Genomic DNA, 27,219 nt, shown 5'->3' with positions numbered 1-27,219 from the left:
TTTTGTGGAAATTTGGATTACTTCTCTTGGAAGTTTTATTTGATATATCCAAAAAAATTAAAGATAACTACCTACCCCTACAGCATTTGTTTATATGTTTCTTAACAGATAATCTGTACTTCAAAAGACAATACTATCATTATTCAAGTTGAGCAATGAATTTTAATGTTGGACATCTTGAATTTTTATTTTCTCCCTTCATATAATCTTATCTAGAACACAAAACAGCAAAAAAAGAAAAATATCAGAGAAACAGAGCATACCTAAACAAAAACCTTTAAAGAAAAAGCTAGGTTACATAGAGAGAAAAAAGAAAAAAGAAAAAAGAAAAAAAGAGCTATACAGATCACATACATATATACACTACAACCTACAAATCACCCCTGAAAAATGGTCCTCCAAAATATGAGGTGGAAGTTCCCCCTACATTAGGGAAGAGGGTGAGGAAACATATGAGGAAGAGCACACACCCCCAAGCAAACCTGTCGTCTCCTAACGGGGTAATCTCGTCCTTTGCAGGGATCTCCTCTCCTCCTCGGAAGAAAGTCGCGAAGAGCCCCCACGCCAAACACAGCACGCTTCCACTTAAGCCGCCAATCCCTAGCAGGAGGGAAGTCGCAAAAGATAACAAAGTGGCACTGTTACGTCCCAACATAGCTTGGGCAATACGTCCTCCTTCAAGTCTCCCACAAGGGAGCAAGTTCAAAGAAGTCACAACCATGCCTGTCCAAGAAACATCTAGTTAGCAAGCTGGTTGTAACGGGGCAGTTATAAATATGTTAGGATCATGAGGAGACCGACCTAGCAGTCCAGCGAAAGCAAGAGGATCGACGGGGACTCCCACACCTTCAACTGCATATGGCAGCACATTGCCAAGGTCGTCCGTGTATGGGCCTACAACGTATTGTATAAAGGAAAGAAGGGGATTGTTGTAAAAGAACTGAGGCCTTATGTATCTGCATAAAAAGAAGTGAAACTTAATTCCAGTGAACGTGAGTGAGGCATTATTGTAAGGAGGAGAAAAGGGTTGCTTACAGTGCGTTGTCACCCCCATTAAAGCTACCATCGGCTATAAATGCAGCAAGAGTGAGGACCAATGATGTCAGATAAGCACTGGCTGTTCGTGCAACAGGAATGTCAAACAAAGCCTTCTTATTGGGAAGTAGAGACTCATAGTTATTCATTACACCGAGGCATCCAGTCCAAGTTGATGGAACGAGAAAGGATGGACTGAGTTTAACTCCATAACAAGCAGCAGTCACCCTTGTTGCAATCTAAGGAAAACAAAGAGATTACCTACACAGTTCATAGTTCTGATATGGACAAATATAGGTAGAGGGCTATCATATGATCCGAATATACAAATAGCAGTCTTGACACATAAAGGAAAAGGTGAAGAAAATGAATGCATCAAACCTAACACACCCAAAGTTTCTACCACAATTCCACTCTATGTTCAGAAAGTTTTCCTAGAATACAAGTATTATCGAAGACAAACTATTCTTTCAGAATTATATATCTAAGATTGTATCATGGATACAAATTGACACCGATCAGGCATATCCTAACTTAATATTTAGTTGTCACGTGCAGTATATCATCTACTATATACCAACATTTCAACCAGGACACTCATTATTTAACACAAAATAATGATAATATACTAACAACATATGAGTAATGTTACCTTCTTAAACCTGTCAATAACCATACAGCAAGTTGGGAGATTAATTCAACACGTACCTCAGAGACCGCAATAATGGTCAAGAATCCACCAAATAGAGGCGCAACATTATTCAGGTAGTCGTCAATGGTAGCATCAGGCTTCAGGAAAAAGCCACTTGTCAAAGCACTTGTCCCAAATGTTGCAACACATAGTGCTACTGCACTAAGATAACCCCACGGAGTACTTAGTTTCGTAGATTCAAACTGGAGATCCATCTCGGCCTTGGGCTGCACTACACATGCCTAACAAACACAAATAATCAACTGAGAATCCCAATATGATACGGCATGAGGACTCTATGCAGATAAATAACAAAGAAGCTATAACCATCATCAAATATACTTCCAAACAATGCTAAATTGAAATTTACATTAAATGCTATGAAACATACCTAACAAACACAAAAAACAACCAAGAGTCCGTATACATATACACAATCGGGTTAGCAAGTATTAAAATGTACCTGTTTAGTGATATCATTTGTTTTCTCCTCCATAAACCACACCACCACGTCCCTCCCTGCAGCTTCCGACAACTTCTTCTCCAACTTAGGTATCACTTCTTCTATCGGTTTTCTCAAATTCCCAACAAAAATCCCACCATCTCCAAACCTCCTAACATCCGTCGCGAAGAACGTATCGAATCCAAAACAGCTCTTCAGCTGCAATTTGTTTCCACCCAAAAAAGGCAGGCAGACAATCAATCAATATTTTTAACTCAACCAGGACTCACAATGCGATCATAAACATGAACCAACGAAATCAATAAAGCAAAATATAATAACCTTGTTAAGATCAAGAGCCTTGAAGGTCTCTTCCGCTCTCTCCAACCTTTCTTTCTCTTTCGACACATTTTCACGAACCAGATTGTTGAAGAAAGCAATTAGAGGGTTATCACTCCTTTCTCGATCAAGCTGCTTGAGCTTCCGATCAGCCCTCTTCTTCTCTAGCTTGATTGCAGCCTCAATCGAGGGGTTCCCCATGAAATTCTTGAACTCCTCATCAACTTTCCAGTCCATTTCTTGCCGCGCTTCTCTCTCCTCCGTCTCATCCTCGTGCTCGGAGCTAATTGAACCATTATCTAAGCGCAATTCTCTCTTCTCATTCACTTCATCTTTCGGTTCCTCCACCCCCACGGACGAAGACGAAGATGAAGAGGGCTTATCTGAATTCTCAGCTTTCACACAAAAATTGAATCTTTGGCGCGCCCTTTTGGAAAAGGAAGAGTGAGAAGAAAAGGATGAGATGTGAGGCGAGTTTTGCTCGACAATCCGCGAAGAAGAGGAGCACGGAGCTGAAGTGAAGAGAACAGTTGCCATTGGAATTGTGATGGCGGTATAATCGGGTGATTGGAGTGATTCTGAATTGAATAATGAGAGGGAGCAAGAGGCTTTTTAGAGAGGAGCATGATTTTTCCAGAAAGGTGGAGGAGGTTCTGGAGGGAAAGTGAGAGTGACATGCACAAAGGGAAACAGGAAGACTGGAATCACATCAAACACAGATACCAACAGATGTGTTTACTCCGGAAAAGATAATGTGGGGATTACTTCAATTTGGATTTGCTGATGGATTTGTTGAGTTTGGATACATGAATCTGTCTTGTTTATGCCTCAATCTCCACGTGTAAGAAACAGAAAACTCTATTTCTGTGTTTCGAATTTTTTTTTTCAAAAATGCGTGAATTATTTAGAAAAATGAGTAATATGTACCCAAAATTTTCCCAAATCTCAAAATAGTCCTCAAAACCTGTCAAATTCATCCGAGCCGTCTCTTGCAGTCAAAGCAGAGCTCCCGCTGCCACTGTTATGGCGGCGTCGTGGCTTGAAAATATAGCATCAAGAGAAATAAAAAAACGTCCATATAGTGGAAATGCGACAGATCGCCACTGTCGAGAACTTCTCATCTCAGATCATATAGATATAGTGGAAATGCGACAGATCGCGCGATGGCGCCAGGATGAGCGGCTTCGACGACCGCAGGAGCTTCGTTGCCGACTGCAGGAGGCGCGTCGTCGCTGATGAGCTCCTCCTGCGCTCATTGGCGACGAAGCTCCTCCTGTGGTCGTCGCCGCTCATCCTCGTGCAGTCGCAATCCGCCGCATTTCCACTACTTCCAGATATGGATCTCTGGATCTGAGATGAGAAGCTCTCGGCCGTAGGTGGTGAACAGCGCTCGTGATCGGAAACGGAAGATGATAGACTGTGCTCGTTTTTGAGTTCTCTGGTCTATATTTCCAAAAATTGATACTCCATGAGTTTAGAATGTGCTAGTTTTTTAGTTTACTTGCTGCTATATTTCTGTATCTAGGTGTAAACATTTATCAATTCACTCGATAATACTTGCTCTACTCCATCTTAAATTCTTGATGTTATTCTTCTTCAAATAGAACTATCACTATAGGTCGCATTCGGTTGCTCGTTCAACATTCCGGAGACCCTGGTTTTCGTACCACATAAACTCATCGCCTCCACTATCGCACGATCGATTATCTTCTCCCTCTCAAGGTCAAATTCGATGTAATGTTAAATCAGACATGATTTTATGGTAGTAATTATTAACACTAGTAGTGATTGGCTTCTGATTCGCACAGAAATGCCTGAATCCAGTCCACGAAGCTCGGGCTTCAAGCGCAAGGCCGCTAAGTGGTATGGTGATGGGTGACTACATCGATGACGACGATGATGTTTTGGAGGGAGCTTGGATCTTTTGATTAGGTTTGTGGAGAATGTTTATAGAAAGTTGTCGAGAAAAGCGTGCAGGGCTGTTAAGTCTGTTTTACCAGTCCCTATCTCCACCAAATTGGTAAGAGACTTATTAACATTTGCCTACAAATAGCATTTAGGGTTAGATTCCTTATGCTTTGGTTTTTAATTTATAGTTCTACTATGGAAATTATATCAATCTTCCAATAGAAAACTAGAGAAGGGTAGCAATAATATTTGAGGTATTATGTAGCTCGAGCTTAAATTGGACAAATTCAGGTGCTCTGGTTTTGATGTGTGCATCGAGTTTGTTTTGAAGAAAATGCATTCTTGGCATTGTTCATGGTGTTTGATGCTGACAATGATTGTAAATATGAAATCTTTTGGTATATAAACATCGCATTTGGAATGCTGAAGTGAAAGTATAGATTGCAACTTGCTCTATTAACAGGTTTCTGCACATTTAGGTGAAGCTGGTTGGTTTTGTTTTGCATGTATTAAAAATAGTTATGAGAATTCTGGCCATCACAATCTTGCCTTGTAGGATCCTGTTTTGTGACCATGCTTTCTGTTTCATTGTGTTGGGATTGTTTGCATTTTAGTTTATTTACAGTTTTTCCTGCTCACATTGAGTGGTAAATAGAAATGAATCCTTATTTTTTGTACTTTTCTTATGTTGCTCATTTGAGAATGCTAGATTCTGAAATACACTGTTGTTGTTTGGTTAAAAGTACAATTGACTATATTTGGATTACATGCATAGCAGAGGAAGGGCTGTTACTAAGAGCGCGCTGTTTTAGTTTTTTACTAGTCAGATGATAATTTACTCGACTGCGTGAAAAAATGTTCCTCTAGTTTGGTCTTTGCCATTGTTTTGGCCTATTGAGGTTTCAATGAATATTATGTGTTGAATATGACGCTGATGCCTTGCTCACAGCAGTGCCTGAACTCTAAATAAGAACGCGAGGGCGAGGTTATTGATTTTAGGTCTGTATAACTTCTGTTGATGGATAGGCCGACTTTTGTTGTGCTTGTTTTCTTGTATATAGTACTATCTAGATGCATTAGTAATGTTCAACCATTCTTTTTTGATTTTTCTGGGGCTCCACATCTTTTTAGTTTGCCTGTGGGTAACTTCACTAAGTCACTTCAAATCTGATTGAGTTTCTTCCTATCATTGCCTTTGATTTGCTAGATATGTCATGTTTTGTCCTCAGAGAGGCCAAGTCTTGTAATTCTGGAAAAAACTTGAAGATATGTGATTTTGTTGACCATCTATTTTCTACTCAATATAATTTCAGGTTATTTGCACGCTTGTTGGGAACGTAGTGTTCATGAGTATTTTGATTATTCGTGGAATATGGAGTGGGATTTCGTACTTGCAGGAGAACCATAGTTATAGAACATATGAAGACGAGACCCAGTCGTGGAATCGGTCTCAACCTGCTGCATAGATATTAGTATGATTTGTTCTGTGAAGTAATTTATGGACCAAAATTCTATTTAACCTCCTAACCAAAAAACAAAATATGCTACTTGAGAATATTAAATTTGTACATATTCAAATTTTATGAGCAAGCTTCATAGCCGACTTTTTAAATATAGCTGCAAAATATGACCTTTCAAACAACAGTTCAACCACTCATTCACGAAACAGTATTGCCAGAAGTAACATTTTATATCAAGTCTGACACGAGAGAGTAATGCTTTTACACGTTTCAGTTATAAGATAAGGTGATTGACATGTATGGGAGATTAATAGAAACCCAATTTTGATGAAGTGGAAATGCTGCTATACACGAAGCTCGTAGTCCTTCAATTAAGAGGGGGAGCAGTCTTATACATCCTCTCTTCTTCAAGTAATTCATAAGGATCAACATATGGGGACGGAGATACTGGATTATCACGTCCATCGTGAACAAATTCTGCTCCAAAGTACTGCACCAGAGTATGGGGGTCAGTTACAGTAGTACTGAAACCAAGCATAACATGACCAACCGGAAAATGCAAAAATACATAACAAGTGCCATTCTGCAAATCCATTATGCTCCGCCATATGGCAAGCAGTTAAGGACATTATATGCATAAACAAATTCATCAACCATTATAAAAAAAAAAAAGGAAAAAACAACAAGAACAATCAAATAAGTTGTTTGTGATCGAATATTTCATATCATGGACATAAGCCTTAGTCTAAAACTTTATTAACAAATGAAACTGGTTATAGGGCCAATAGCTGAAATAATTATGAAGTCGTTAGACAAAGTTCTTTGTCCAGGACGAAGATTATATATGGGACCAAACCACTGGTGAGAATAACATTCAGTGTGGAAAAAGATCCATAAAACAGAGATTGCTGAGAGCCTCTAATTACTTAAAACTAAAAATCTTATCATAGTCAAAGTCCTAAACAAGGAAGTATAAGCAATCGAAAGAGTATAAAAATGTGTCTCGGCACCTAGGCCTCATAGACCAAGCTCAGGCACCAACACTCCTACTTTACATGTTTGAGGCCCTAAGCACCAATAATCCAAGGCCTAGAAGCCAGCTTCCTTTTCTGTATTCTCTAAATAACACAAGAGCTTTAATTTAATAACATAATCCTCCCTAGGAATCAGGTGTGAGATAGAACTGGAGGACTTTTAGGGACACCCAACATGTGAGGAATATGTGAGTTTAAAAGGTTCCACTGCTTTCCACTTTAAAAGGTTTTTGCTCCTTTTACCGAGATTGTACCTTGTTCAAATTGTTATATTCTTGTGCATGGCACACAAAGCATTGCACATATGAAAATTACATGCTTTTGAGAATCAAATGACAATAAAGTATTAAAATCAAAGAAGACATTCGTAGTTTATTAGGAAAAAAAGGAATGCAAAATGAACAAGGACAGGAGATTACCAGATACAGCACAAGGAAAAGTGCAACAGTTACAAGAATCAATGGCCAAAACGCAAGGAAAAATGTTCCTCCTAAGGTAAGAAGAAGTTTTCCACGTGGGATCAAACCCTGAATCAGGAGCCAAAAGTTCAAACAAATACCAAGAATAAATCATAAATTAGGAGGTTCTTTCGTTCCAAACAAAAAATATAGCCGATATAAGACAGAATCCATTTCTGAATGATAAGAAGAAACCCACAGCGACAACCCATGGGTGGCTAACTCCTATCCAATAGCCTATAAGATCAGAAAGGAAGGGCATTCAAAACTAGGCATGCCCAATGCAACAGGCTCGACCTAGAGAAAGTTGGTTGGATTTGAATCCGGGCCTCCTAACTTACAATTGTTCTATGGTTTCCAGGTTAGTCACTTACACGATTGTAAAAATAATAAAGAAGTGAACAGAATTTCAAAGTCCATATCTATCTAGGAATTGTTTATAATCAATGGCAGTACACTCAATTCTTCAGTTTCTAGAATTGACTTGATCACACATCATCATCCTTTGCATGTTTGCATGTAGTCAGTGATTTTTCTCCTTGTCCCCCTAAGAAGATCGTTTTCATCTTCTTCAACTGTTGTATCTATTCTTCTCCTACATTTTCTCTTGTACTCCCTCCGTTCCATAGTAATGGAGGCGAAACTTTTCGGCACGGAGATTAAGAAAAATTGTGTTAGGTGAGTTGAGTAAATGGAGAATAAAGTGGAAAATGAAAAAGGTAGAGAGGTGAAAGAGAGAAAAAAGTAAGAGAGAGTAAAGTAGGTGTGGAAAAATGTGTTGACTTTTACTAAAAAGGGAAATGACTCTATTACTATGGAATGTACCAAAATGGCAAAGTGACTCTATTACTATGGAACGGAGGGAGTATATGTTATGTATCTTCTTTCACTAACCACATTCTTCTTGTAATTGCATTTTAGTAGAGTAGTCCATCTATACTTTCCACCACCATCACCCTGTGGCTAAATCTCTTTCTCTCAGTGGACTCTTAGTTCTTTAAAATAAGCAAAATAACAAATCTAATACTAATATATAATTATGTTTTCTTTAAGGCCGCGTGCAAGTTTGGAGCACCAGAAAGACCCTTTTGTGCTGAAGAGGAAGAGAAAGGGTCTTACCTGAATAAGCTGACCTAAATCAGGCAACAAATACATTTAATAGTTGACTCATTATATGATCCATTCATAGCATCAATTGAAACAGAAAGATCTTCCTACCTCAAGACCTTCACTATTAAGCGCCATGGACTTTTCCCTTTGACCAGTCAGGTTTGTCTCTGCACCTGTTGTGATGCCATTTCTTCTTGAGTAACCCCACCCCCCATCTTCCTCCCTAAACTTTATCTCCTCTCTCACAGCATCTTTATTCTTTTCCTCAAGCAAAGAAGTGGGGGTCATCCCTCTTCGTCTTAGTTCCTTCATAAATAAAGACTCGGGAGGTTCTTCACCTGAGACATATAGACACAAAGATATTTGCAGATGTAACAGAATAACCAACCAGAGGAAATTAATCACATGCATATGCAGGAAATGCAATCATTTATAGGAAAAAGAGACTTGTGCCATTAAAAGGGACATAGGTGCAACATAAATTAGACAATCGCATGTATATCTACAACATGCAGATGGAGAGTTAAGGTAATGATACAGTACACACTGCACACAAGCAGTTCCTGTTTTTTTAGAATTATATCCCATGCCCCATGGTACTTTAAATTTGGGTGGAGATATAAGGTTTCTCATCAAAGACGCAGATACATGAATTTAAAAACAGACTACTTTCATATATACATTTACTAGAGGCAATTTGGATGGTTTGTTTCCTTTTCATCCACCCCAAGCCTATAATCACAGTATAAACAAAGCAATTGAATTCACTTCTAAGATATCATCAATGCGGTGGATTCACCAAATCAAATAGGATTCTGGCCAGCACTTATTTTCATGTTGCTCATCAAACACTTGTTGCGATTTATCAGTTCATCAACAAATAATGTCCTTTCAGTAACTGTCAGTCTAGTCTAGTCCTAGAAGACTCAATTCAATTCAGGTAGATCACAATCACATTCAACTTCATCCAAAAACAGCAAACAACAAAGCTCTCCACTCAATCACACGCACCTTTACTCTTTATGATCATAGTAATAACTCATCACAGGGTTTGAATCACGCTGTTCCAAATGAAAAACAAGCTTGTACACTACCATATTGAGTAGTATACAGCAAAATTATGCGTCATATATTAAAAAATTATTACAATGAACGCACCTACTTACCATTACTTTGTTTACCACCATCTTCTACTTTACAAGTAACCCTAAATCTCCTGTAATTATTTTGAATTCTTGAATTCCGAAGTCTAATTCTCCTTTTCTGCAAACTGAAATCCGCGTAGAAGCAGGCGATTTTGGACTGTGAATTTGATGGAGTTGATTTTAACAGCTGAATACATGCCATTACAAATCACAGAAAACTCAAGTGAAAAGTTTCAAGAGAAATGAATTTATCTGAGGTAATGTAAGGATTGGTGGAAGTATGAATTTTGCAAGAGAAGAGAGAGTTGTGAGGCAGCACCCCTGGCGCATTGTAGAAAATGAGAGATGTGGATGGCTATTTTGCGCCAGGCTTTGTTTTGTGGCGCCATTTTTGTGGTCAATAGGCAATGTTAGAGGTTAGTGGTCTGGAGCAGTTGGATATTTAGAGAATGATGTGGTGGCACTCTCACCTCCTTTTCTCCTAAAGAAATGGAGCACAGATAAATAGAGGTTTAATTGTACAGTAAATTGTGGTTACAGTTTTATCCATATATTGATGGTTGCTTGGTTTTTTTTTCCTAACTTTAGATTGTGTATTAAAGATTATTCATTTTAAAATTTTGAAAATGGAAAGAATGAACGCCTTAAGTAAGTGTTAAAGATGCATTTTGTATGTGCATTTTACAGAAGAGTTGGATTTTCGTTTTGGTCAAGCAAAAACGTTTTAAGCTCGTGTTTATTGTGTGCGGCCTTCGTCGTGCTATCTGTTTAGTTTTAATCATACAAAAATAATTGCTAAACTTTAATTCACTTTAGATCTATTATTAAATTTTATACTTTATGATTAAATTTTTTTAGTTTTATTCCTTGTATCAATTAAAATACTAAAAAAACAACAAACAAAAAACAAGAGTATTTTGCAACATGCGTAGTTCTCGAGAAAGATTTTCTGAAACGAATTAGGTTGTGTTTTTATTCAACTTTGTTGGTCCCCACTTTTACGTTTCACCGTGCCATTTTTTTAACCATACAATTTCAAATCATTTAATTGGAGTGGTCCCGGACTTTTTTTTTTTTTGAACTTGAAGCACTTAATGTAAAAGATGTAAGGAGTAATTTTATCATTATGTTATTAACTTAGAACATCCACAATGGATGCCCTAGTGGAAGCCTTAATGAGAGCTTTAGTGGTTGCCACATTAGTATATCCTATCTTTTTGCAATGATGGAGCTCTAGTGGATGCCCTATCTCTTATTCATTTTTTATTTCAATTTTAATGTTATTTTTTTATATTTTCATATATTACAAAAAGAAAAATTAAATGCTAAATTAAATGAAAATCATGCTTGAGAACATTTGATTATTATTTGAAAGAGAATCATTTATTAATTGAGTTGTCTTTCTTTACCGTCTAAGTTAATTAAGAACATTCAGTATGAAATAATATCAAAGATAGATAATCGAGATCCATTAAGAACATTTACCTACTATTCATTCACGGACCATTTTTCATTCCACAAAATGTAGACTAGTGGGGTACATCTTCTTAAATACAAGAACGAAAGAATTCATTCATATTCAAAAAATTACTTTAAACATTCAGTGGACTTGTGGTGTCGGTGAGGCAAGAAGTCTATATGCCTCAAAGTTGATTAACAGTATCACTTTGAAGTATACAAAGTTTGTTAGAATTTGGAGTAGCTAGGTTAGCTATTATAGAAGTAACACTGTCAATAAATTGGTGGGCATGAACCCTACTTCCGTATATGTCAAACTCAATGACACTATGTCATAGTAATAACAAATCACGAAGTTTGGCTACAAACTTTAAATCGTTTTCTTCAATATTACTAATGATTCAATCAGACAAATTGGTTGGTCACCCAATTATACTGAGGAACAGTTCAAATATTATGCTGGCAAATAGTATGATTTAAAGTAGACATTTCCTGAAAAGAATTTTGTCGCACTTACTGGAAATTGGCATTACATGACAGAGGTCTTATCACAGGCATCAACAATAATTTAACTTGATATTCAAACATGTTTGAAGCATAAAATAAAAAAAAATAAAAAATAAAAACCTCGAAAGTTAAGCAGACTAAGTAAATCAACCACTAATTAATCCTCTCCAGCTACAACACACTTACTCAATAGTTTTCACCTGAATGGACTGAAACACAGTCTGTGTCGTGGAGGTCGGGATGATGTCGGAGACGACTAGCACCGTATCGCCATTCTTGATCAGCCCTTTGGTCTTCAAAAGATGGACAGATCTGGTGATGTTAGCTTCCATATCATCTGATAGATCCACTAGAAGTGGAGTGACTCCCCAACGTAGGTTGAGGGCCATCCTCGTGCTGCTGTCATTTGTGAGTGCGAATATGGGAGGATTTGGACGGTTGCGTGAGATCACTGATGCCATCTGCCCGTGCCTTGTGTACACGAAGATAGCGTCAAGCCCTAAGTTGTTTGCTGCAACCAAAACAAAAGCATGTAAACATGACTGAAGAAAAAGATTGCAAATTGAAATGATGATCATATCAGATATCTTCACTTTGAATTTGGCAGCAAACATACCCATTGTTGCAGCAGAATTACAGATTTGCTCAGCAATTCGGTCTGGCAAAGATGCTTCGAGATTATGCTGTAACAGAACGTCTTGCCTGTTCTCTTCGCGATTCCACAGTTCCATCCGGCTACTGGTCATCCGCAGCACAGAGAGAGCTTTCTGTCCGAATGGTCCAATAGCCGACTCTCCAGAGAGCATCAGTGCATCAGCATATTGGCGAACAGCCTCTGAAACATCAGCAACCTAGATCACAGTAGCAAACGAATAACCAACACATTACAAGTTCTTAATTCAAATTTAGCAAATTCACACTGAAATCCAACATAGTTTGATGTGGCCAGCAGAGACACACATATTTTACAATTGCAATGTGAGTTAAAATGTGCTCTGAATTGTAAATCCAAAGGTTTCTGCATTTCTAAAAGGGTGAGACTTTTATTTCCCAATCTACTAACTAGATACTATATTTAGAAATTCAACTGATGAGAAAAAGAATTAGCTACCTCAGCTCTTGTTGGGGTTGGATATTCAACCATCGACTCCAAAAGTTGAGAAGCTACCAATACTGGCTTATTAAGCTGCCTGCATACGTAGGTGATTTCCTCCTGTACTGTTGGAATTTGTTCTAGTGGGATTTCGACACCAAGGTCTCCTCTTGCTATCATGATTCCATCAGAAGCTGCAACGATTTCATGCAATTTATGAAGAGCCTCCAAACTCTCTATCTTCGCCAATACTTGTATCGATCTGTGAAGAATAAATTTCCCATCACATCACATACTATAGATGGAAATGGAATTCACGCCTAAATAAGTAATGGTTGGCAACATCCAATCGATGGTGCTGCACATTTATACGAGAAAGGACAAGTTTCTTACTTGGAGGATTTGGTGGAAATATAGTTCTTTAGATGCGTGACAGCATTGGCATCATTCACAAATGACATAGCAATAAAATCAACACCTTCAGAAATCCCGAAATCTATGTCGGACCAATCCTGATAAATCAGAGAGATATATATCAGACAGAAAGCTCTGTAAACATCCAATCAAGCAAGTCAAGAGATAGTGTTAATGTGCAGTTTCACTTCTAGTTTGTCAATCAAATCCCTTTTCATCATTTTCGATTCATTCATGAAAAAGTTTCCAAGGATCACTATATCAATCAGCGGTGTTAGCATCAGGGATTTTATTTACTAGTACTACACTATACATCGGATGCAGAAACTATATGTTTATCACATGATAATTGCATGAAATTTAATCACATGAGTTGGATTTGCTTCACCTTAGGTGACAGAGTAGGAAGCTGATAATTTTTTTCAACAAGCTTCCCATCTCTCCAAAAACTTAGTTTAGCTCGTGGCAAGAGCAAGCCAGGGTCCGTGCACTGACAACGCAGATCATTCCCAACCTTTTCAACCACTTTGAAGGTTGCCATTCCTCCATCAAATACGATTTCATCGCCTACTTGTATGCCTGAAGAGTAAAAGGATCGATTGAAACAACAACCAAAACAAGAAAGCTTTTTGTTGCTAGTAGAAGTCACCAATCCAATTTCACAGACTGCACACATACCTTCAGCAAAACCTTCATAATTTGCTTGAATCGTAAATGGACGAGAACCCTCAAACTTTTCATTGGTAAAGAACCAAACTGAGCCTTCCTAACAAACCAACAAAAATTGAAAACTATCATAACCAAAAAAATCAACCCTTTCAACTAGTATAAGAGTATGATATTTGTGTCACAAAATCAATACCTCTGCTTTAACAGTAGAAGGAGAACCATGATCAACCACATGAATCTGACTACCCTCAGTATCAATCATCAACGACACACAAAACCCCTTTTCTTCATTCAACTTCTTAATCTTCCTAATCAAATCCTGATGCCACTCCCTGGTGTTGTGGCACATGTTGAGCCTAGCCACATTCATCCCTCCCATAGCCAGCTTCTCCAGATCATCGAGAGAGCAGCACGCGGGCCCTATCGTGCACACGAGCTTCGTCTTCCTCAGCCCCAAGAACCCCTTCTCCCTCAATTCCACTTCTGTAACCACATCAAACCCCAGAGCCCTCTCCAAACTCTTCGAATCTGGAGAAACCCCTGCATCACTCTCAACTCCTACTTGCATCACAGCCTGAACTCCACCAATTCTAGACTCACCAGCTCTCAGCTTCCTTAAATTAAGTGCACACACTTCATTCCTCTTAATTGGGACACCAAATACACCATTCTTGAAATCAAAAGCCCCCTCTTTCTTGATCATCCCACCAAACTTGACTGCTAAATCTCCCACAGCAGCCATGACCTTTTAATTCCTGTAAATATCAAAACTTGCTAAGTACTACTAGTATAAGGAAGAGCGAAGGAACCAAACTTTGCAGCAATCAAGAAAATCAAAAGATGTTGAAAATTCGAAGGTCGTACCAAAACAAGAAGGTTGTCAGGAATTCGTATTAAATATGCCAAGATTTTCGGATTTAACAAGAAAAATACTCCAGCTAGTTGGTTGGTTACTGCCGCTGACATCTACAGTATGTATGTATATATTAAATAAAATGTGTGCATAAATCCAAACCCTAATTGAATTTGAAAAGTAGGCACAGCTGAAAAAGGGCGGCATAGTAAGTTCTAATTAAGGGAATTGTCCATGTTTAACGTTCAACACGTGACTCGTGGCGTTTCTGTCACTACACAAAAATGGCGACTCAATTTTATCTGTGCTCTTGTTATTTTTCACTGCATGGCCCCTCAGAGAAAACAGAAAAAGTACTGGTCACATGGCCGCGTGCGGTGCTTTAAATGAATAAATATTCATATCTCTGAATTACATAGTTTAATGTCGTCCCATTTACTGGACAAATTACAACGGCGGATTCATGATTTTTCATTTAGGAGTACAATAAATAATTATAGCGCTTCGAAGCTTCAAAATCTAATTAATTCTTTTTATATTTTTTAATTTATTTTTTTCAATCATAATTGATTATTTTATTTTTGTTATTAAAAATATCATAAATATATGTATGAGAAGAGAATTGGAAAGATAAAAAGTTATTAAAGTATATATTATGATGAAACGATATAGAATTAAATTACATTAGAATATTTTTATAAAGCTAAGATAATGATATTATAAAAATATCTTTTAATGATATAAAAAACAGAAAGAATAAATATATGTGTGAATTGTGTAGGTTTCAAATGCATTATATTTTTGAAGAGCTTATTAAATGATGAAGGTATAAAAAATACTTTTAAAGATTTGAAAAAATAGAAAAAATAAATACATATGTGAATTGTGTAGGTTTCAAATGTATTAGAATATTGAAAAAAACAAAAGAATGAAAAGTATAAAATGCATGAGATTTAATAAAACAAAAGATGTGTGCATTAGATGGATTTCTATTTTGGAGTCAGATATATATAAGAATCTTTAAAAATGATAAAGGAATTTGAATAAACCAAAAAAGTACTTAATACATATATGGAATATAGACGGGGCTGAAGGGAATCGAACTCGAGCCTCCCCAGCAAAAGAATATCTGATTACCGCTGGGCCAAGCTTGTCTATATATGCTGCAACTCAGAAGCTATTGTTGCTAAACATGTCAAAATATCTTATTTTTGTATCATATTTAGATTGAATTGGGTTTGGAGTTGCATTTGTCTTGGATTATAGACTTTATTTATCGTCTTTCATTGTCAGGTTTTATAACTATATCCGCCGTTAGTTCTTTTATGATGCAACTGAGTTTGTGACTCAAAACTTGCCAAACATTGTTGTGTTGACACTTGAGCCACAATTATTAGTATCTTCTAATTGATAAATTTATTCGCTAGGCACTTGATCATGATCATCACCTTTTTTGATCCAACTCCAATGGTAATAAAGTTGGTAGAAATTACATTATTTACTTTCATTTCTAAATTACTGTGTTATGATAATATTGATGTGTGGATAAGTGCAAAAGATGTAATAAGACAATTGTACATGCATTGGTTGTGTGAGTGTTGTGTCAATCCTACGTCTTCTATAATACTACTGTATTTGTTTTAGAACTTAATATTTTTTTTATCATATTTTAATTTTTTTTATGACTTTGTATTGTTTATGATGTATAATATATATAGTGTGTTTATGTTATTTTAACAGGATTAAATGAAGTTCTTATGAAGAAGAAGTTAATCAAGAAATGTAATATCGAGTTCATTGTTGTAATAAGGAGCTCCAACGAAAATTGGAAATGCTAGATAAATTTTGTAGCTATCTAGAACATTTTTTATTGTTCTCATTTTAAAATTGTATACTATGATTTTATTGAAAATATTATGTAAATAATTTTATTAAAATTTTTCTATGTAATTGATTGTTTTGTAATAAAATTATTTACATAATATTGTATTATACTCTTATTAATAATATCTTGGAAGTGAGAATATAAATATTTATGTTATTTGGGACAGGATTTAATATTTGAAATAGTGTACTGATTCACTTGGATTTTACATGATTTTAGAGGGTAGTTTTACTTGGTTTTGATCATATATTGTGTACTTTGAGACATGGTTATAACTACTTCTCTATTATATTGGTATTTTGACCATTTTGTGAAAAATGTGTAGAAAAATGTACAAAATAGGTGGATGTGCAGCTGCTCAAAGTTCAAGACAGCTTTTCTAGATATTTTGAAGTCCGATTTGCATGTAATGTACACCATTCTCTTATTCATTTAGATAGTAGTTGAGGTTGGTTCGTGGTAATTAGGTTGACACTGATTGTCTCTGTGGATAATCTTTGCTTACTATTTGCTACATTAGCCCCGTACATTTGCGGGTATACTTGTGTTAAAAATAAGTTGAGTCATGTACTATAAATTATAAACATTTGCAGGATGAAAACATAATTGATAATATTTTTAGGTGGAAGATGTATATAACAAAGACGTAGGGGCAAAACTGTATTTATAGATACTTGAAGGAGTCAATTGTAAATTTTTTAGGAAGGAAATAAGTGTAGTCTTGGTCCACATTATGCCGCACTTATAGGTGTCATATAATGGAATATGTCATGCCCTTTTGAGGTGTGATAATAAACGCATATTGCATATTACCTATTGTTACACTGACTTACATCACACTTGTTAAAGGTGAGACTACAGATGAAGTGTAACGTTGTTATATTTCTAGTGGCATTTTTAGGTATCATAAAAAGCCAATTTTCTAGTAGTATATAGTACCACAAAAACTGAAAACGGCTCAAGCGCTTGACGATTTTATAGACCAAACCGGACCGGACAACATGCCGATTCACGGGTTGAACCAACTTCAATCCCGACAACCGGTGGTGTCCGTCTTCTAGCTAGTCTAGTAGTGATAGTGTATTACACTCACCTCCTTTCTTATTTTCTTATTATTAGTGTTTAACGAGTTGTAATGGTATAAGTTGTAAATTAATTGATGTATATGAGTAATGAGTTGGGGGATAACTTTTCATAAATATTAACGGTATATTGATGCACTTTTTATTAGCACTAAATAAACCTTCAAGTATACAGAGTATATATAGTATAGCTAAAGGTTAGTACCGGATATCGAACACATGGGGAAGACGAACACAAAGTTTCTATCCTCTACTAAGCTCAAATACTATCTGGAAAAACAAGTGGGTTTTGAAAACTTTTTGGAAAACTAAAAACAATAGAAAGCATAGACCAACTAAAAAGCGAATAAAGCACGGAGAAAGACGATAGAGATAAGAGAATCCCAGGGATGTGTGTTCACAGTTATGGTTATACAAAATTCCAACTACAATACCCTAGCACAGTTATTACTTTGATAGAACGAGTCACCTAGCTTATGCTCACATGCGATACGCATTGCACGTTGATTACAAGATTAGTGGTTGTCAATCCTAACACGTAACTCCAAAAGCTCCTAAGACCCTTGAAAAGTCCTCACTCTCAATTAACAGTGCCGTTTTAAGGGAAGCTTAACTTGTAGTGTCTACTAAGTGGATCTAACTCGCTAGAACTCGGGTTCACGGTTATGAAGCAAGTTATATTAAATCATACACAATTTGTGCCACTCAATCATGCAGCATCAAAATTACTTAGGGAATAAACAAAGTAAAAACAAAACGGATATTAAATAAAAAAAGGAATTTGTATAACCAAAGTCGTTACTAACACATCCCTATAATCATATGAGTTTAGTTACACATAAATGAATAAGCTAAAAACATAGATTGAAGGGAAGACAATTTGAACATAAAACTAAAGCAAATAAAACCCGTAGGTTGAATCCTTGTCGTTCTTGATGTTCTTGAAATCCTTCTCCAACTCCTTGCACCAATGAAGTACTCTAGGTCTTGATCTCTATGAAGTATTTTGCAAGTAGAAGTTTTCTCTTTTTGATGAGGCTAGTTTGAAGTCTTATTTATAGGGGAAAAGCCATTCCTTGTTGTAGAAGGAAAAGATCTCCAAAAATATGGTAGAATTTAGGCGCAAATCTAGGGCTTCTCAGAATTCGCCGCCTTTCTCCCGTGAACAGCTGCACCTTAATGTGGTCGCCCCGCGTTGGAGTCCAGAGAGTCTGTTCCTCGGCGGCGGACGCGCCGCACGTCTTCCGGCCCAGTCGCCCGGACGAGACTTCTCTTCCCGAAACACATTTTTTCGAGGCGGACATTGCGCAGTGATGCACGCCGGGTGCTTGGCCCGATCACTGGCATACATCCATGACGATGGCCAATCGACTCAGTTTCCAAGCTTGGCGATTTTGGCTCCCTTTTTCGACTCAATTATGCACATTTCTCACAAAACACGTCAAAATACCAAACTAGACAAAATATGCAAATAATGGACGTGTAGAGTGACTTTGACATTAAAAACGGACCAAAAAACGGCCTTAAAACAGTGCAAAATCCGAGCGTATCATATATACCGGTATTAACGAATATTACCGGCATATGTTACCGAATATAATGAATATTACCCAAAAAATTTAACAAAGTTACCGGTATATGTTACCGAATATAATGAATATAATCAATAATACCGATATATACTGGTATAACGAGTGTTACCAACTTTGGTAATATTTCGGTATATCGTACCGAAGTTACAACATTTTGATTCTAATTAAATCTAGTATCTTTTGTTTTCGTATGTAGTTGAACATGAATGTATTCCATCTAGCATCTTTGTTTTCGAATGTTGTTGAACTTGAACACTTCGGTTTTCGTAATGCATTTCTTTAGTTTGCTATCTTCTGTGGACGAGTGGACATGTCAAAAGAGGGAGCTAGCTACATCAAATTTGGATAGCCCCTCTCTCTCGGTCTCTCCCTCTCACACACACACAACATACCACATACTGCAGATCTTTTGTCCCCTCACATACTGCAGATATTGGGATCATTACTATTTTAATCAAAATTTTAAATTTATTTCTTATTATAAAATAAAAACTTTTGAATCTCTACTTATTATCTCATGTAACTCAAAATCAAAACTAATATTATAATAACAAAACCTCATAATTTTAGATATATCGACATATTTTAATTTTAACACTACATATAGGTAAAAGTTGCCATAAATAATTCCAAACTCCATATATAGAAAGCATTGGAGTTCGCACCTAATATTTTACTATACTTCATATTTTTGTTTTACTAGTATTTAAATTATTCGTTGAGAGTAGTTTAGTACACCAGTTATGATTGAGTATCATGAATCTTTGAATATTCTTTAATACAATATGGGAGTTAAGGAAGGAAACAATTAGAAAAAAAACATTAATTCATCTCATTTTTATTAATTTTACATTTTATGCTTTTTAATAAAATTTGTACTCCAATCTCCATTTTAGATATTTAAATTTAATTTCTTTAAAAATTTAAAAGTAATAAATAATAAACTTATCTAGAATAAAATGGTTGAACTAGTATCAAATCATTTTAATTATGTTTTGAATAATTTATAGATAATGACATTTATATTGACAAAAATCAAAGTTAGAGGTCATACTTTTTTTTCTAGCTTGAGACTAAAATTCTTAATGACAATTCTTCTTAATTGAACCCCCCTTTATATGGGGTCAATTAACATTAACTTACATTTAAGTGTAGATCATCTCCTATTATTTGTTGGGTAAAACAAAGCAAAAAAATTAATATTAGACCTATCGATTATCATATAATATTCCCCGATCAAAATATTTCCCGCTAATTAATACCCACAAAATAGGATCGAGTAAGAACCCGAAATTTTTTAAAGCGGGCTGGTTTAATTGTAAGATCTTGTTGAGTTTTGGGTTTTAGCTTTTTTATCAAACAAATATTTAGAAAAAAAAATTTAAAAAGAATCACAAAAATTTTATTCTAAATTTATAAAAAAAATTAGATGATTTAGAATAAATATACGCAAAAATACTATTTGGGTTCCCCAAATGTTTTTTCTTATTGATGAATTTTGTATGCCTTTAAATTATCTTTGATCGTATATCATTTTGCCCAACTTTTTTCCGCGTGAAATTGAAACTCAATAGTCTAGCTAATTTTTCTTGTCATAGTTTTTTGCTTTTCTCACCAAATAAACATCTTTTTTCAAAAAGCGTATATACAATATTGGAAGTCGGCTTGAGAAAAAATTTTCCCCGTAAGACCCGAAATGAGTTGGGTTTTCCCCTTTTTATTTTTTGAACATTTCACTTTCATCTTCTTTTCCCTCAAAATTTTCCTTTCTCCCCGTGAATACATAGTTTTCCCGAATGTGACCCCCATTCTTGTCATTTTTCCCTCCTTTCCCGGCCCGCCGTTTCCTCCATTCTGTCGTCGCATTTTAAGGCTCACCCCAATTTTCTCCATCAATACCCCGGGCTGTGTTCTCCATTCCCCCGTTTTTTTTCTTCATTCTAGCCCCCGTTTCCTTCGGCCCCGGATAAGAGCATCCCGGACGTTGTCCCCCCCCACCCGCCGTGGGCGGATGACGTTCACTTCTTGAAATCACCTTATAATAATATAGTAAAGTCAGACGCCGCCCCTTGCCCGAGTTTTTTGAAGAATTTTTTGGGCCCTTTCCTCAACTAAACTCCATCGACCTAGTCGCTTTTCAAGGGAAAGTCAAAAAGTCATCCCCAAAAACTCCCCGTGGGCAAAGGGGGCCCTTCTCGGCGACACCATGAGTTGCGGGTCGGATCCGATGGGGGTTTCCCGGCGACCCCGGTTGGGGATGGTTAAACGACCCCGATGATGAAGATATGGGGGTTCGGGATGGGCGGTGGTTTCATGGTTTATTTTTGGGTGGAGGTGGGGGAATTTCTTTTTTGGTGTAGGTCCCGGGAGGTGGGTTCCATCGAGACGGCTTTTTGGTATAGGTATATATCGGTATAACGAATATTAGGGTATATTTTAAAAAATAATGAATATTCCCAAAAAAATTTAACAAAGTTCCCGGTATTATGTTCCCGAATATAATGAATATTTATATTTAAATCAATGAATTAGGCCCAAAGGTTGATTTAAGTTTAAAACTACTCCAAATATATGGTAAAAAAAATTTAAAAAGGGATATTTTGTCCATAAACAATTTAATCTTATAAAATGTTTTTTCCCCAAACAAGTTTTTTATGATAAGTTTAAATTTTTTGTTATTTTTAAAACACGCGCATAGAAATTATAACTATAAATCGATTTTAACCCAAGTAGTGGGGCCCTTTAAATTTAAATTATTTACTCATAATAAAAAAAAAAAATACTAACCATGACAAACTATGATAAAATAGAAATATCTTCCATTCGCCTTACTATGCCTAAAAAAACAATCATGACAAACGGGGTATAAACTCGGAAGAATCACGTCATACATTATATCTTTCATTTCATAATACCCCCATTAAAAAAATGACAAGTGGATTTTCATTTTTTTAGAAAATAAAGTTATTTCCAACAAAATCTCTCCCAAATTAATTGAAAAATTTCTTTTTTGTACCAAAATTAAAAATTTTACTTCCTCAAAACAATTTCAGTTCATATGCTCAAATTTAATAGAACAAAATAAATAATGTCAAATTTACTATCTTGGATTTGTGTTTTTTTTTTTTTTTTAATATTATTTCGATTAATTATGCTCATTTTTAAAAAAAAAAAAAGGGGGGAAAATTTATAAAATCACCCCAAAACTCAAATAAATGCAGGACTTATGATTAACTTGCTTATTTTTTTTTAGGTCTTTTAAATACTTTCCATTCAATAAAATAGTAAAATATACGTTTGCATATTAAATTATTTTATATAGTAATATGTTTAAATTTAATAATTATTTCCACCGTTTCATAGTAATGGAGACGTTTCTTTTGGCCAGGGGATTAAAAAATTGTGTTAGGTGAGTTAAGTAAAAAGGGAAAAATAAAGTGGAAAATGAAAAAAGGTAAAAGATGAAGAGAATAATATAAGAGAGAGTAAAGTAGGTGTGGAGAATGGGGACTTTTCTTAAAAAAAAAGGCTAAAATTCTTTTGGAACGTACCGAAATGGCAAAATGACTAAAGAGAGTAAAGTAGGTGTGGAGAAATTCTCCTTTATTGTGGTAGTTTACGGTGGTGCCCGGGGGGTCTTGGTGGTGGTTGGTGGTGGTTCAAGGTCGCCCAAACGAAAAAGAAAAGAAAAATAAGGGTTTGTGGGGAAAATAATTGGGGAGGGGGGTTAAAAATTTGGGAGTTATTTTTTTAGAAGAAGGAAAGAAAAGACAAAAGGAAAATGAAAATAAAAGGAAATAAAATTAAAAGGAAAAGAAAAAGAAAAGGAGAGGGACGGTTGGCTGACGCAATGCGTCGAAACCGTACGCTCCCGATCTATCCGAAATTTGAAATTCTAATTTTGAAAATTTTTTAATAACTCCTTTTTTTCCGAAAACTCTCCCTCTCTTTAAACCGCCAAAGCACACATTCCTCTCACAACAACTTCAGATTAAAAAATGAAACATTAACCTCCCATGTCAGAAGATCAAATGGTTTCTGAGGCAGTTGATGTTTCAAAAATATTTTTTTGGAAAATTAAATTTTTTACTTTATTTGGATTTTCTTTTTAAAACGACTTCTAATTATTTACAGATTTGCGTAGGTAATCTTGGGATTGAGTTAGTCGTGTTCTAATAAGAAAATGCTAAACTATCTACTCGACCAGCGAAATCCGAAGATTACCCCGCACTTAACCAACTAGGCAATAGAGGAAAGTGAAGCAAGTGGATTTCTTCCACTATGCAACTTTCCAAATGTCTCGAAAATTTTGACCCTATGACCGTTCACAAGAAAATGGACCGAGTTAGGATTTACACCCGAATCTCCACCGCACCGTTAGCTCGTAAACCCACGATGGTGTAAGGCCCGATCCACATAGATTTTAGCTTTCTGGCATTAGATTGAGGCGAGATTGGAAGAGGAGTACTTTCGACCAACTTTCAATTCCTTGACCGGATGTTCCGATCATGCCATAATTTCATTTTTTCCTAATACCACATCGCAGATCGATGACTCCAATCTTAGCTCCTCCAACGCTTGAAGCTGCAATTTCCTCCTCTTCTTCACAGCCGGGGCTTCACATTCATTTCTTTAATCGCCCAATATGCTTTATGTTCCACCTGACCGGGAGGTGGCACATCTTCTCAAACACAAGTACATCAATGAGTCTTGAATGCGATTGTAAGCCCACAAGACGTCATCAAGACTCTTGCTCCAGTCCTTTCTTGATTCTTCCCCGACCGACTTAGAGTGAATATTCGTCCTCTTGGTTCGGAGCCATGTTGGTTCTCAACGGGTTAGATTCGGGGAGGGTGGCCGGTTCCCATTAGACCATCCGAAACAGGGGTTGTCCCTCTACGTGCATCCTTATTCCTCCATTGGTTCCAACTTGTATTCGATTATTCGATTCCAATTTCCCATAACATTCACATGGGCTTGATATTCTCCATCCCTGGCGGACCGTAGAGGTTGGGGTTGATTCTCCTCTTTGGGCCCGGTAATTTCTCATTCTCTTGTGATGCTGGGAGTTTTTCTTCTCGATTGCGCTCAGGAGTGCCTTTTCCAACTCGCTATACCTTCCCCACTCCTTCTTCATCCCGCTCCTTTGCCGCATTTGTCGATCCTCTTCTAAGGATGGAGCGTGGTTGATCGTGCCTTCTTCGCATCAATCAACCTTCCTAAGTTCTCTTTGGCTTCACTCACCTTCTTTTAGGTAAAATTTCTCCACTCGAGGTGTTCATCAGATCCTTAAACTCAGGTTTTGCTCCTTTGTAGAACATATAGAAGATTTCGGTTGTCATCCCGTGATGGGCAGCATCGAGCAACCCTTGAAACGTGACCAATACGCTCATAGACTCATCATAATCTTGCTTACACTCTAGAATTTCCTTCTTGAGGGCATTGGTTTTGTTCGAAGGAAAAGGTAGTCTAAGAAGACCAACTTAAAATCCCCCTGTGACGGATAGAGTCCGGTGGTAACCTCAATAACCAGGTGTTTGCTTCTCCCTTCAATGCAAATGGAATCGCGCGTAGGTGGTAATCCTCCTCCGTTGCTTTGTTGGTCTCTTCTAAATATCGCACGCCTTACTAAACTCGTTAAGGAACTCATATGGACACTCGTTCCTCCGCCCGAAAAAGTCGGTAAAATGCCTAGCACATTTGTTTTGATGTCGTTGCCTTCGCGCGTGGTAGTGACAATAGCCGGGCGGGCTCACCGTCTAGATGGGCATGAGCCGCCAATTTCCGGATCGTCGTCAACCGTTGCCATATCTCCAATGCATCCCTTCCTCTCGTCTCGAAGTTGACTCGGGTTCCTTCTTAACAAGGTTGATTCCTCATCATTATCTCGACCTCAAATGAGCGGACCTCCGTTGTTAGCCCGATCCGTAGTGACGGGCGATGGTTTCCCTTGGTTGCCAACGAGTCGTGATTCTTTCCACTCGGGCTCTTGATTCCAACCGCCGAACCCGAGCTTCCGCTCATAAACCGAAAAGAAAAAGGAAAAACAACAAATTAAAACTATGTACGCCAAATCACTCTAAACTCAAATGAAAAATACGTCATCTCTCCATAGCAACGGCGCATTTGATGGTGTCAGGAAGCACAATACATATCAAGTAGTTCACAATCCTCAGTCAAGGGAATTCACGGATTACAAGGTCTAGGAAATCTTAACCGAGAAGACTCGTCGTTGGACTCATTCTCAACCAATGCTCAAAGAAAACTCCAACCCACTACACTTTAAATTAGTATAGAAGTAAAGGGTCGATCCACGAAAGGAATGTGACAAAGTAAGAGTTCGAGGACTTGGGAATGAGGTTAGGCTAGCCACGCAATTTTGGTTGAGAACTTTAACTACTAGACTTGGGAAAATGTAGAGTTACCTAATCTAATAGTTAGACCTAGGGAACGTAAAATACGATGCAAACATTCATAATGAAACATAGATCAAGCAGAAGTAGAACTTAATAACTCGAAACTTACTAGACCTAGTGAATGGATTTCCTAAAAACTACTAAGCAAACAAAAGCATGCAAGGGAGGACCATTTTCCCAAAACGAAATAAGACGGATGAAAAGCCAGCAACGAAATTCGACTCTAACTAACAACGATCTTCATCTCTTCCAACAATCTAAGCATAAACATGTAGAAACAGAGCAATAAACCAGATTGGAACAGAGCATACCAAATCGCACGTACGTAAATTACGATTAGTGCGGAAAATAGAGCAGATCTACAACTATTAGACAAGTAAAAAAAGAATAGATACTAAACATCATAACCATGCAAAATTTCACCACCCTGTTTTAGATCCAAACGCGAACACTTAATCTACTCCGGATCCAAGCAATCCGAACTCAACAATAACAAAATCCATCTCCATCAACTCCGATTCAATAGCTTTACTCCGATCAACAACAATTAAACCACGATTCAACTCCGATCCAATAAGTCAAGTGCGAAAAACATCCAAAACAAGTGAATAGCAGATCAACATAAACGGAAACCAAAATGAAACACCGCCATAGCTAAAATATTCGGTGATTCAACAACAATTCAACGGAAGCCACCGACATAAACAACACAAAAACAAAAATTAAATACTATCTCCGTCCCCCAAAATTTGTCCCACTTTGATCCGGCATGAGTTTTAATAAATGTAATAGAAATTGAGTTGAAAAAGTTAGTGGATTGTAGGTCATACTTTTATATATTAATTTCATAATAAAAAGTGAGTATTAATGAGTTAGTGGAATATGAGGTCCACTACCAGAAATAGTAAAAAATGAAATGAGACAAACTTTGTGGGACATATGAAAATGAAAAAATAAGACAAATTTTTAGGGACGAAGGTAGTAGCAATTGTTTCTTCGCTCTCCGTGAGAACGGTGTTACACAACGATTTAAACAAACGAACCGACGAAACCCCCTTGAATTACCCCATTGCGTGTAGTGTGTAGAGAAAAGTGTGTGAAAAAGTGAGCTAAGAGCTGGAGTGTGAGAATGATGCGGATGATGATTTCTTTGATACGTGCTTCGTATTTATAGACGGGGCGACCTTCTAGACTCTTCCTGGAATTCTCCGTTTTGCCCTTCTCCTAGAAGTTTCCTCCGTCGTAAAAATGATGTTCTTTTGCTCTCCTTTCTTCTGATTCCTCCGTCGGCGAGATTTTCTCCTTCACTTCCTAGGCAACTTAAAACATGTGTTAGACTATTAGTTTTATAATAAAATGCGAGTGAGAAAAAATTAGTGGAATGTGAAGTTTATTATCATTTATGAAATATTTCAAGAGATAAAATTTATATTATGGAATGTCACCAAAGTGTAAACATTGCAGAAGAAAATAAAATTGCTTCAAAAAACACTGCATGAATAAATTTATGACGTTTAACCTATTTACAATAACTTTTCTCTATATTTGTTCTATCTTTCTCTATTTCAGTTAGCACACTCTATACTTGTTGTGCGTACAATATTCACGTTTGTTAGGATTTTATCTAG

The 27,219-nt window shown here is 36.7% G+C and overlaps 3 protein-coding genes and 1 long non-coding RNA gene across 5 annotated transcripts; 1 reads left to right on the top strand and 3 right to left on the bottom strand.

Annotated features, from left to right (window-relative positions):
* Positions 1-156: 156 nt before the first annotated feature.
* On the bottom strand, positions 157-3,244 carry LOC125192514 (probable zinc metallopeptidase EGY3, chloroplastic). Its single transcript, XM_048090112.1, has 6 exons — positions 2,511-3,244; positions 2,190-2,387; positions 1,744-1,968; positions 1,036-1,274; positions 802-956; positions 157-723 (listed from the first exon to the last, which is right to left on the bottom strand). Exons 1-6 carry the CDS (start codon positions 3,042-3,044, stop codon positions 371-373), a joined length of 1,704 nt encoding a protein of 567 aa, XP_047946069.1. The 5' UTR covers positions 3,045-3,244; the 3' UTR covers positions 157-370.
* Positions 3,245-3,478: 234 nt separating this feature from the next.
* LOC125192516 lies at positions 3,479-6,000 on the top strand. The gene is made up of 3 exons (XR_007171417.1): positions 3,479-4,229; positions 4,316-4,527; positions 5,729-6,000. It is a non-coding gene; the product is annotated as an uncharacterized LOC125192516 (long non-coding RNA).
* An 86-nt stretch (positions 6,001-6,086) lies between these two features.
* Positions 6,087-9,994, bottom strand: LOC125192515. 2 transcript variants are annotated; one of them, XM_048090113.1, is made up of 4 exons: positions 9,644-9,979; positions 8,586-8,815; positions 7,329-7,436; positions 6,087-6,365 (listed from the first exon to the last, which is right to left on the bottom strand). In XM_048090113.1, the coding sequence occupies exons 1-4, from the start codon at positions 9,822-9,824 to the stop codon at positions 6,243-6,245; spliced, it is 642 nt and encodes a 213-aa protein (XP_047946070.1). In that variant the 5' UTR covers positions 9,825-9,979; the 3' UTR covers positions 6,087-6,242. The 2 variants fall into 2 exon arrangements, with proteins under 2 accessions (XP_047946070.1, XP_047946071.1); XM_048090114.1 differs by lacking the exon at positions 7,329-7,436 and having other exon boundaries at positions 9,644-9,994.
* A 1,579-nt stretch (positions 9,995-11,573) lies between these two features.
* Positions 11,574-14,787, bottom strand: LOC125192408 (pyruvate kinase isozyme A, chloroplastic-like). Its single transcript, XM_048089947.1, has 8 exons — positions 14,628-14,787; positions 13,957-14,518; positions 13,773-13,860; positions 13,483-13,673; positions 13,074-13,192; positions 12,699-12,942; positions 12,204-12,438; positions 11,574-12,098 (listed from the first exon to the last, which is right to left on the bottom strand). The coding sequence occupies exons 2-8, from the start codon at positions 14,503-14,505 to the stop codon at positions 11,770-11,772; spliced, it is 1,755 nt and encodes a 584-aa protein (XP_047945904.1). The 5' UTR covers positions 14,506-14,518; positions 14,628-14,787; the 3' UTR covers positions 11,574-11,769.
* Positions 14,788-27,219: the final 12,432 nt, after the last annotated feature.

Source organism: Salvia hispanica, chromosome 6 (assembly GCF_023119035.1).
Source record: "Salvia hispanica cultivar TCC Black 2014 chromosome 6, UniMelb_Shisp_WGS_1.0, whole genome shotgun sequence".
NCBI lineage: Eukaryota > Viridiplantae > Streptophyta > Magnoliopsida > Lamiales > Lamiaceae > Salvia > Salvia hispanica.
This window is presented reverse-complemented; position numbering and strand designations above follow the sequence as displayed.

Excerpts from the sequence above, each read along its gene's own strand:
- LOC125192515 (XM_048090113.1), bottom strand. The coding sequence starts at position 9,824 with ATGGCATGTATTCAGCTGTTAAAATCAACTCCATCAAATTCACAGTCC. Across the intron at positions 7,437-8,585 it reads TTAATAGTGAAGGTCTTGAG|GGTTTGATCCCACGTGGAAA; the intron begins GTAGGAAGATCT and ends CTCCTGATTCAG. Across the intron at positions 6,366-7,328 it reads TTTTCCTTGTGCTGTATCTG|TACTTTGGAGCAGAATTTGT; the intron begins GTAATCTCCTGT and ends ACTCTGGTGCAG.
- LOC125192514 (XM_048090112.1), bottom strand. The coding sequence starts at position 3,044 with ATGGCAACTGTTCTCTTCACTTCAGCTCCGTGCTCCTCTTCTTCGCGG. Across the intron at positions 1,969-2,189 it reads CAAATGATATCACTAAACAG|GCATGTGTAGTGCAGCCCAA; the intron begins GTACATTTTAAT and ends TGTGTTTGTTAG. Across the intron at positions 957-1,035 it reads AATGGGGGTGACAACGCACT|ATACATAAGGCCTCAGTTCT; the intron begins GTAAGCAACCCT and ends CTTTTTATGCAG.
- LOC125192408 (XM_048089947.1), bottom strand. The coding sequence starts at position 14,505 with ATGGCTGCTGTGGGAGATTTAGCAGTCAAGTTTGGTGGGATGATCAAG. Across the intron at positions 13,193-13,482 it reads TTCCTACTCTGTCACCTAAG|GATTGGTCCGACATAGATTT; the intron begins GTGAAGCAAATC and ends CTGATTTATCAG. Across the intron at positions 12,439-12,698 it reads CAACCCCAACAAGAGCTGAG|GTTGCTGATGTTTCAGAGGC; the intron begins GTAGCTAATTCT and ends ACTGTGATCTAG.